This window comes from Castor canadensis, chromosome 1 (assembly GCF_047511655.1).
Source record: "Castor canadensis chromosome 1, mCasCan1.hap1v2, whole genome shotgun sequence".
NCBI classification, from domain to species: Eukaryota; Metazoa; Chordata; class Mammalia; order Rodentia; family Castoridae; genus Castor; species Castor canadensis.
In genome coordinates, this window is record NC_133386.1 from 208,487,004 (window position 1) to 208,497,082 (window position 10,079).

General features: G+C 57.4%; 1 protein-coding gene across 1 annotated transcript in view; it reads right to left on the bottom strand.

The window, feature by feature from the left end:
- Muc5ac (mucin 5AC, oligomeric mucus/gel-forming) overlaps window positions 1–8,882 on the bottom strand; it is a 33,738-nt gene extending 24,856 nt beyond the window's left edge. Inside the window, exons 1-15 of the mRNA XM_074064719.1 lie at window positions 8,810–8,882; window positions 6,711–6,785; window positions 6,064–6,123; window positions 5,518–5,779; window positions 5,159–5,273; window positions 4,563–4,653; window positions 3,647–3,756; window positions 3,311–3,524; window positions 3,075–3,200; window positions 2,757–2,874; window positions 2,399–2,537; window positions 1,330–1,440; window positions 744–813; window positions 500–637; window positions 251–415 (exon numbers count right to left, since the gene is read on the bottom strand). Of these exons, the coding sequence (XP_073920820.1) occupies window positions 251–415; window positions 500–637; window positions 744–813; window positions 1,330–1,440; window positions 2,399–2,537; window positions 2,757–2,874; window positions 3,075–3,200; window positions 3,311–3,524; window positions 3,647–3,756; window positions 4,563–4,653; window positions 5,159–5,273; window positions 5,518–5,779; window positions 6,064–6,123; window positions 6,711–6,785; window positions 8,810–8,882 (1,867 nt within the window). The remainder of the gene's footprint in view (window positions 1–250; window positions 416–499; window positions 638–743; window positions 814–1,329; window positions 1,441–2,398; window positions 2,538–2,756; window positions 2,875–3,074; window positions 3,201–3,310; window positions 3,525–3,646; window positions 3,757–4,562; window positions 4,654–5,158; window positions 5,274–5,517; window positions 5,780–6,063; window positions 6,124–6,710; window positions 6,786–8,809) is intronic.
- Between the last annotated feature and the right edge of the window lie 1,197 nt (window positions 8,883–10,079).

The following is a 10,079-nucleotide window of genomic DNA, read 5'->3' on the forward strand; positions in this document are numbered from 1 at the left end:
GTCAGGGGCTCTTCTGGACCTCCCTGCTTAGCCAGCAGACACAAGCCTGCAGTCTTCCCCAGAGCACCCAGAGTTACTGGCTTGTAACACTTCATGCATTGGCTAGTTTGCATGATGACCCCCGCTTCAGAGCAGACAGCTGGGCCCCAGTCAGTTGAGAAAATGCTTCTCAACTGAAAGCATTTCAGAAATAATAGAAGAAAGTAAACCAGCCTCCAGGCAGCCAGCCAGCACGGCCAGCCGTACGCACCATTCTCCACGCTGAGTGAGCAGGGGTCCTCAAAGATGTTTTTGACATTGGGACAAGAAGCCTGCGTCTTGAAGGTGTTGAAGAAGGCAGCAGCCGTGCCCTCCACCACACCACTGATGGTCCGGAAGTCATCAGCCTGGATACTGTTGAAATTCCCGCAGAGACCTGGGGGGAAGGTGGGCAGGTTGAGGCCCTGTGTAGACTCCAGGAAGGAGTGGGCTCAGGGGTCCCAGAGGCAGGGCCCCTTACCGCAGGTCAGTCCCCGGAGCTCAGGTGCCAGCCGTACAAACACCTGCATGGTGGGCACCAGCTGGATGTCCAGCTGCAGGCCCAGGGTGGTCTGAGCAATGATGAAGAAGGTTGAGGGTCTGAAGAGGGTGACATTGGCTGCAGACACAGAGGACAAAGGTTGTGCTAAGGCACATGGGAGGGACCCACGGGCAGCCCTGTGGGTACAGGGGGGCACAGGGGAGCTCCACAGGCTGTGCCTCACCTGCAGACACTGGCAGCTGAGTGTAGATCTGGTTCACAAAGACCTCCCCGCTGGCCTTCACCACTATGACCTGAAAGCAGCCCAGAGCCAACAGGGTAAGCAGAGGGCTGGGGTGGGGCCTCCCCTGCTGTCCCCTGGTGCCCCAGCAGAATCTGGGAAATGTGACTTGGAGACCTTCACCTGGAAAGTCACAGGCTCCACAAGGTGGGCTAATGCCCCGAGGTCATCCTCATCCTGATTTTCTGAATTTTCTATGAGAATCATGTTTTTGTTTTTTTAAGAATATAAAACCAAAGTTAATTTATAAAAAAAAAAAATCAACTAAAGCAGAGAAACTGTGATAGCCAGAGATGCTTTGGTCCTCCTTCCTGTCCAGGTGTCCAGCCCCTGAGCTGTTTCACTAAAGGATGGTCACTGGGAAAACAAGTAATGTACATAGCCAATGGGGTAAGAGGGTTCAATGGGCACTTGCCCTTCATGGTGTGGATCCAGGGTTTGGACAGAGGTGACTGGCCATGGGGACACACCCTCGTTCCCACCTTGTTATCTGTCCCTACTGGGGCTCCATCCCACCTGCGGCACTCACCGTCTGGCCCCCACCCAAGTTCAGTGTCACGCTCTTCAGGCAGGTCTCGCTATCCGTCAGCCCACACTTGCGCAGCTCGGCCAGCACAGTAAAGCCACTGCTGTTACAGGGCTGCAAAACACGGCAAGGGTCCTTGTGTGCTGCCAGGCCCTCCTCCCCCACCCACATCACCCCCTCTCTTCTCCAGTCCACACTGCTTCCCCTCGCTGGACACCCCACTATGGACTCCTCAGGCGTAGCCCACTCAATCCTGGAGGGAGGTGCTTTCAGGAGCCCCCAGATAGGAACCCACAGGCCCAAGTCGGGGAAATCTCAATGTATCCCCATTGAATCTGAGGAATCTAAGCAGGTGGCCACCAGATGGTTCTAGTCGGGTGACCTTGGGAAAGGCCTGACTGGGGAGAAGGTCAGGAGATCAGTGATTTTTGCAGGAAGGGGGATCGGTGATGGATATGCAGAGCCCAGTGTTCCCAGGATAGTGACACTACTCAGTGTGACCTTGTGATGTCAATACAGAAATGCAGAGCACCAAGAGCATTCCATGGACACTGGGTGTCCATGACAAGTCAACTTTGTCTCATCAATTGTAACAAACACACCATGCTAATTTGTTAATAGAGAGGAATTGTACTGGGGACAGGGGTACATGGGAATTCTCTGAACTTTCTGCTCCATTTATTTGTAAACCTAAACTAGGCTTGGTCTCTTACAACAAAATACCCAGTACTGGATGTGTGGCTTAAGTGGCAGGGCACCTGCTTAGTAACCAGCCCTTAGTTCAAACGCCAATACCACCAAAACAAAACAAAAACCCAAGGTCAGAGGAGTCAGGACACTGGACAGGAGTCATCTGGCAGGGAGGCTCTGATCAGCAGCCAGTGACCTTCATGGAGCCCAGGACTAGGAGATGGGGGTGTTTCCTCAAGGTCTCACCATCAGGTACCCTTGAGGTCTCCCAGGAGCAGCCAAGATGTGATATCCAGGCTGGGGAACCCCAGGAGACTGGGCACGGACCCACAGTCAGGTGCGTCCCTGAAAGCAAAAGGATCTGGGGCAGCCCAGGTACTACCTTGGTCAGCACGTAGCTGCAGTCCCCATGCACCGTGTACTGCCTCTCGTCAAACGTAGAGAAATGGGCACCTCCCACCACCGAGCAGGTTCCTGGACACGGAACCTCACTGCAGCTCCACCGGCCTCCGGAACAGGTGCTGTAAGGCAGCAAGAGAAGAGACACCTTGTATGCCAGCTCCTGGAACAACAGGCCTGCTGCGTCCCCACCTAGGCCAGGGGCTGCTACCTACACTGCACTGGCCACAACTGGTCTGTACTGCACAAGCCACGGTGGGCCTGGACCTTACCTGGCCCACAACTCTCAGGGGGCCATCCTGGCACAAGTTGGGGTCCTGAAGAGGGAGCCAAAGACCTACCATTCAGTGCAGTCTGTAGAGTAGTTGGCGCCTGGTGCATAGTACATCCCGTTGTACAAGCAGGAGCACTTGGATACGGGGACACAGCCAGTCTGGCCAATGTCATCGAGCACCATCCCTGCAAGAAGCAGCCAACCACGTGACACATGTCATCTGGGGGCCTCAACCAGCACCAGCAGCCCAGGGACACCTCGGGCCCAGGTCAGAGAGGTCATTTCTCCAAGGCTCAGCCATGGCAGCATGGCTGCCTGGCACCCAAAAGGCAGTTGTATTTCAGAGGTCCTGAGCCTGGGCTTGCAAGGCAAGAAGCCATCTCACCCTCAGGACAGAAGCATCCGGCAACACAGTGGTCCTCGCAGACCTGGGAGCGCTGGGGGTTGGAGCAAGTGTCTACACAGGGTGAGCCACACTCCCGATGCTTCATGTTCAGAGTGCAGTTCTGGGCTGTAGGGAGACCAGGAAGACAGGCTCCCGTCGTGTTTGCACCCCCTTCCCTGCCAGCCTGAGGCAGGACAATGGGATAAGGATGGGGAGGCCAGGGTGGGGGCACTCACGGCAGAGGTTGGGGCCCCGCCAGTCCTGTGGCAGCCCCCCAGCATGAGCGCACTGCCGGGAGTACTCGGCCAGGGTGTGGCAGATGCAACTGGACAGGTCAGTGCGTTCACATAAGCAGAGGTCCTGCTGGCAGGCCTCCACGTAGCTGCTGACGTCCACCAGGGCTGTGCAGTTTGAGAACAGCTGGCCTCTCAGGATCTCCTCACAGATGCCCTGGGGCCAGGCAGGAGCTCACAGTGAGTCCAGGTTCAAGGCCGCAAAGTGGAGTTTGGGGCATCCCCTGGGCTCACGGCCCCTCTTCTCTATCCTGCCAGCTGGTTCATTCTGAGACTTACAAAGGTGGTGGAGCACTTCTTCTGGAGTGAAGGGATAGGGTCCTGGCACTGTTCTGTGGGGCCGTCCATCTTCTGCAGGTTCCCAAACTCAAGGGGTGTCAGCCTGACATCTGCAGGAAGCACAAAGCCAGCTCTGCTTGCAGGTCCCAGACTCTCCAGCCCAGCATCCTGGCAGCAAAGTCTCAGGGATCAGTGCCCCAAGGTGGGATTAGAAGGGTCCCCTGCTGAGGATGCCTGAGTTGTCCTGTGAGCCCTGGCCTCCCCATCCTCACTACCCAGTACCCTCAGAGAGTCTGCATGATGCAGGAAGGAGGCTGGGACATCCAGGCTGCAGTGAGTCATTGCTGACACAGGATCTTGGGTCCTGCCCTCCAGCCCAGAGTGGACCTGACCTCTTGCCAGCCCTTACAGCCTGCCTGACTGGTCAGGGACTGCTGGATGCTTGGGTAGGCTTCATCTCCTGTGGATGGATACCCCTTACAGGTGGGCTTGTGTGGGGCTTTGTGGACCTGGCAGAGGGTGGGTGGGGTGGGGGACGTGCTCTGGTGTGATCTGGGCTGCTTGATGACAAAGACTCCAGGGTCAAGGACATGGGTGTGATTTTGTGTAAGAGTGTGTCACCAGCCACTGTGCAGAGCAACAGCACTGAGAACTGAGGAGTTTGGAAGGCAACCTGATGCCCAGGACTGTGAGGGTGGTGCAGGGCGCCTATGCACACGTGTGTACGCTGCATGTGATGGAATTGTGCATGTGGGCAGGACCGCGAGTGCATGCATCAGGCACATGCGCGTGTGCTCGATCGTAAGAGTGCATTTGCACACAACTTGCAGACATCTGACTTGGGATTCTAGAATCTAGAGGCTCCTGGGTGTTGGGAGGGGCGAGGCGACAGCACTGGCCTCTCCTGGGGTCTTACTGTGGGAGAGGAACTCGCTGAACACCGGGTTGCCACTGAAGTCTCCACAGAGCCCACAGGTCTTGTTGGCATACTTGGTGTCCAGTTCCAGCTGAAATTGGAGGAGACATCACGCCCTGTCCCCTCCAGGGTCACCCCAGCACACGAAGAACAGATTCCCAAGGCTGGGGGCTCCCAGAGGGGACACCGGCCATTAGAACCTCCCCACAAGATGCGTGAAGCTGCAATCCTGAGCAGGTGGAACCGGTACCCCATGTGCAGGGCCTCCATCTTGCGGGTGATGACCCTATTGGTGTCTGGGCACCTGTTTCACCTGCTGTGTGGCATAGGGTCCAATCTTCTCACCCTCCTTAGCCCAGAGACCTTCCTACCCTCTCAGGAGAGGCTATCAGGCAGGTCAGTCCCTGAAGGCTAGAGGTGTGTGCCATCCCCAGCCTCATCAAGAGGCTCCATCCACCCACTGCCTCCTTTCTGGCCTTACCAGGAGCCTCTGTTCACCCCTGCCTATTTCCCAGACTCACCAGGAGGCTCTGCCCATCATCCCCCCAACATCACACCCTGCCTCCATCCAACCCCTGCCTCTTTCCTGGCCTCACCAGGAGGCTGTCATCATGGTTCCACATGAAGACCAGGCCAAGCCTGGCCACCACCTTCAGGTAGCTGCTGCTGAGCTCAATGAGGACGCCGGATTGGCTGAAGGGCAGCTGGACCCTGTGGAGAAGGATGGGGCTGAGGTGCTGAGGTGCAGGGCCAGGAGAGGGACTCCAAGCCAGGATTGTCCCTGCAGCCCTGAGTGTGACAGGGTCGTGGCGCCTAGAGCATGGAGTTCCTGGCCAGTTCCTCTCCCAGGAGGCTTGTCAGTAACCCCAGTCCCGTGATTGTGATGCCCTGCTTTACCCACCATACCCAGAAATGCTGTCACCCCACCCAGCACCATCCAGAGACCCAGACTCACAGGTGGCCATTGACCAGGACAGAGCTCTTGGTCAGCTCGACAACGAGACCATCGAGCTTCATGATGACCCTGCTCACTGTGGTGGCATTGGACTCCTGGCTGCGGCGCAGCTGGATGTTGAAGTCCTCGTAGGCGGCACCACAGTGTGCAGAGAACACATAGTTGCAGAGGCCCGGGAAGCGGAAGACATCACCGTCAAAGGTCTTGTAGTGGAAGTCACCCCAGGTACTGCACACCTGCCCATTGTGCGCTGGGTTCAGGGCTGTGGACCAGAGCAGTCATAGCCTTTAGGGTTGCTGCCCTAGCCGGGCACTCCCACATGTAACCCCCCGTACCTGCCAGCATTCCACATCCGGGTGCTACCAGGAACCCCAGACACACTGCTGCCAAGGGCAGTCATCACTACAGTCCTGTCTGATCCAGGAAGCTCTGGGATTGGCTGGCTGCAGGTTGGGGCCCCTTTCCAACTGGGTCCTCCAGGACTGATGGAGGGAAGCCCAGCCAACCCATGTCACTTCCCTGGTTGGGACTCAGGATTTTACTCACCTCGTACCACAGGGATAGTTCTCAGAGGAGGGATGACAGTCACCCCACGGAGTGGGTCATCTGTGGAGACAGGGGCTTGTGGTGAGGCAGGGGGTCCCAGCTGCCCAGAGGAGGTGGTTCAGGGCTGGTGGACCCAGGCCTCCCAGTTCCCCAGGCCGGGTCTGAAACTACTAGGTGCTGAGGCCGGCACAGGTGTTGTACATAGGTGCGATGCACAGGTGTTATGCACAGGCAGAGCACAGTGCACCTGCAGGCCTACACTCCACATTCCCTTCTCAGGCTGCCGCCTGGAGAGCCCCTGGACTTTCAGCCCTCGTGAGCATGCAGCTCCCAATGTCAAAGCCCAGAAGGTGAATATGCTGCCGGAACACGGGGAGACAGGAACCCAGCCACACAGCCCAGTCAACCTACCAGCCTCTCTCAAAAACTCTCTAGAGCCTGAGCCTTGACAGCCATGACCACCCCAAGGCCCTGGATCAGGAAGGGCCAGGCAGTGACTGCTCAGGGTGTCCTCCAGCCCCCTAAGTTCTGGCCCCTCAGCAGTAGCCAGCTGTGTTACCACCCCAAGACAAGAGGACCTGGGAGGACCCCGGGCCATGTTGGGGTGGTGTTGACAGGCATAGTGGGGACGAAAGGCCAAGACTTACCGACATGCCCTGGAGGGAGAATGACTCTCCTGTGGTGATCATAGCTGGATTTCAGAGAGTCTTGCTCGGCCTGGCCTGTGGAAGAGGAGATGGACCTGAGCAAGGATGGCACCTCAGACAATCCAAACTGCAGGCCACCAGGTGTGTGGATGGAGTGAGGACCATAGGGGTCCAGAATGTGTTGGGTAGCCAGCAATGAGGACTCTGTGAAGGGCTGGGGGACACTGGGATGTCTCCATCCATGTGGAACGGTGTTTGAGGTAACCCAGGCCTACTGCTGGACAAAGTCCCCTGCGAGCGTCCCCTGAGGAGCACTCAGCATGGGTGGGGCCTCATTCTGACCCTGCATATCCAAGGCCCATTCGTTCTTTCCCACTTAGTGTCTGCTGTGTGCCGGGCCCTGTCCTCTGCGCTTGAAGCCTTCATGGTTCTCTCCTATTAAGTGACCACGGAGGGGATCAGACTGTAAGGACAGGTTGGTTACAACTTGGCATGAGGTATCCAGAGATCTGAGGGCCAGGTCTGAGATCAGAGCCTTGGTGGCCAGGGAACCTGGGGCAGAGGGACAGGCTTTGATCCTTATGGTACACTCTGAGACGAGGCTAGTTTCTGGGACCCACTGAAGTCCTCCAAACGCACAGGATGTCACCAGACACTAGCTCAGCGTAGCCCTGCACAGAGCCAGTGCAGCAGTGGGAGCCTGGCCTACTCCCAGACCCTGCCCAAGAGAGGTTGAACAAAACTGCAACTGACTTCCACTCCAAATCCAGCTGCCCACGTCCTGCCCCTGTCACTGGGATCCTTGCATCTGGCTGGGAGGACCATCCCCACACCATGCTCTCTTGCCCCTGTGGCTTCTGTAGGCTCTGTGCTGGGTCACGACTAGCTAGCCATGAGGGACAGACATGCAGCGGACAGAGTAAGAACAGCTTCCACAATTCATCCCTTGCCTGTGTGCTTCCCTCTTCCTCTGCCTCCCTGGACAATCTGGTTGCGAGCCTCATCCCTGGAGTGTGCCACAGGGATGCCAACCTGGCAGGAGCCAGTAAGGCAGGCGGTAAGGGCCTGTCCAGGACTCCTAGACATCAAGGGACAGCCCCAGCCCTGAATGGCTTGGCAGAGGCCAACAGGAAGTTTGATGGCATTCATGGTGGATGGGGGTAATGCCAGCCAAGGCAGGTGCAGCCCTTCAGCACCTACGGAGCTGCTGAGAACCTCACTCACCCCTGTCCCACTCTGGACCTGCCCTGTGAGTTCTGCGGGCCCAGCTCCAAGAAGCTCTAGGGGAGAGTTTTAAGTCTCCAAGAGCAAATGTCCAGTGTGGGCCCAATGTGGGCCTGCACTAAACAGGAGGATATGGCCAGGCCAGGAAGGTCCTGTCTACAGATTCCTCAGAAAAGCACAGGGCAGATGAGACAGGAGGCCTTTCTGACTCGAGACTGGCTGGCAGAGGGGAGAGTAGAGGGCTGGGGCTTAGGACTCTAGGACCTAGCTGACTTTGTCAGGTACCATGGAGCTGAGTGAAAGCACCTATCCTGCCCTTCCAGGAGTCCTGAGAGCATTAGGACTCATCTCCATCCAAGGCACCCATCCCCTTGGAGCCTCTGTTACTGCCTCACCTATCTCCAGGGGCAAGGACATCTTGACCCAGGTGGGAGGACTGTCCAGTTTTCATAGGCCTTGAGCCTTCCCATCCCCTGTGGGTGTCACATCTTCACCCAAGACTGAGACTTCAGGACACCCCTATGGAGGTCAAGATGGGGACACTGTTGATCTGGGTACAAATGGGATGTCCAAGGGGTTGAGAGCCCGCCCTGATCAGGCCTGATGGGGACAGAGTCCCCATCATAGTGGATGCCTAGCCCCAGAAGCCCCTGCAGCCGGCAGAGCCCTCCCCAACCACTGAACTGGAGATCGTTCAAGGTGGTCAGGCTGCAGGCAGGTGCTATGTGACCGGTGCCCTTTATGGTCATACTCAGTTTGCCCAAGATCCAGGACAAGGACTCTGAGCAGCTGCTGCCCACCTGGGACCAGAACGTAGGGGAGTGTCCAGAGACTCCAGGCCATAGCCTGGGAAAGCCAGGCAGCTCAAGTCCTACCTGTGTGCTGGGCGCAGGCCAGGGCCAGAGCCAGGGCCCAGAGCGAGACCAGCTTTCTCCGGCCGGCACCCATGGTGTGGCGTGAGGTGTCCCCACAGGTGGCCTCTGAGGACAGCCTGCAGTCAGCAGCAGTCTTTTGTAGCCCCAGAGCTGGCTCCAACCCCAGCGGCTTCACGTGGGTGGGCGGGGCAGCCCTGTGGTTCCCCTCACCCAAGTAAACAGTGGGCACTCACTTCAGGCTGCTCAACGGCCAGCGGAAGGAGGCAGAGGTGGGTGTGTTCATGGGTGGGGCCTGGTTTCCCTAGGGTTCCCCCAGATTCTCATCACACAGCCCCCACCCAGACTTTCCCTGGTTGCCCTTCTGACCTGAGTTCCTGGTTCCTCAAGGAACCCCAGCGCGTCCAAGGCTGACCAAATGTTCAAATGCTATCTCTGAGGCTGCCTGGGCCCTGGTGTGGCCTGTCGTCTTCCCTGGCCCTGGAGAGGCCAGCAGTCCCCAAGCAAGCAACAGCGTCCCTCCCCACAGTGTAGCCCCCAGCCCCATGCCTTCTGAGACCCCATCTGTGCTTCAGGCTCCCAGCCTCAGGCAGACGGTGGACAGCAGAGGGCCAGTTCTACCCACCAGATGGCCCCTGACCACCAGGAACTAGGAGCCCTTGGTTCCCAGTGGGCTGGAGAGCTGCAGCAGCTCCACCCAGAAGAGCCCCCAGTCTTTGTCCAACTGAGAAGGTACTGTCATATGATGGACACTTGCCCAGATCGTGGATGTGTGGTGGTGGGCCTTGTCTGGGCCTCTGGACACCGGGGCTGACATGCCCTCTCAGATGCCTAACTTCTCCAGCCAACAGCAGCAGCTCCACTGTCCACAGGTTGGTCAGTAAAGGAGATCCCAGCCAGGGAGGGATGATAGCACAGGAAGAAGTGTGGCTCCCAACACTTCTGGGGAGGGGTTGAGGGTCAGAAAGTCACCCTAAGCTGTCTGATCATTCGCTTCTGGCTCTCCTGGGAACAATCCAAGTCTATTCTGGCCACTTGGTTCTTGGTCTCTGTCCTACCTCCTTCCCATGCTCCATCTTGGCCCCAAAGCCTGGGAGAGGGAACACTGCACACATCACAGGGGTGGGGGAGTGGAGGAACTGTGAACAAATGAGTGAAGGAAGAGAACAAATCAATGAGTAAATAAGTGAGTGACTGAATCAGTGAGTTAATGAATAAGGGAGGGAGGGAGAGAGAGAGAGGGAGTTAACCAGTGATTGAATGAGTAGTCAAA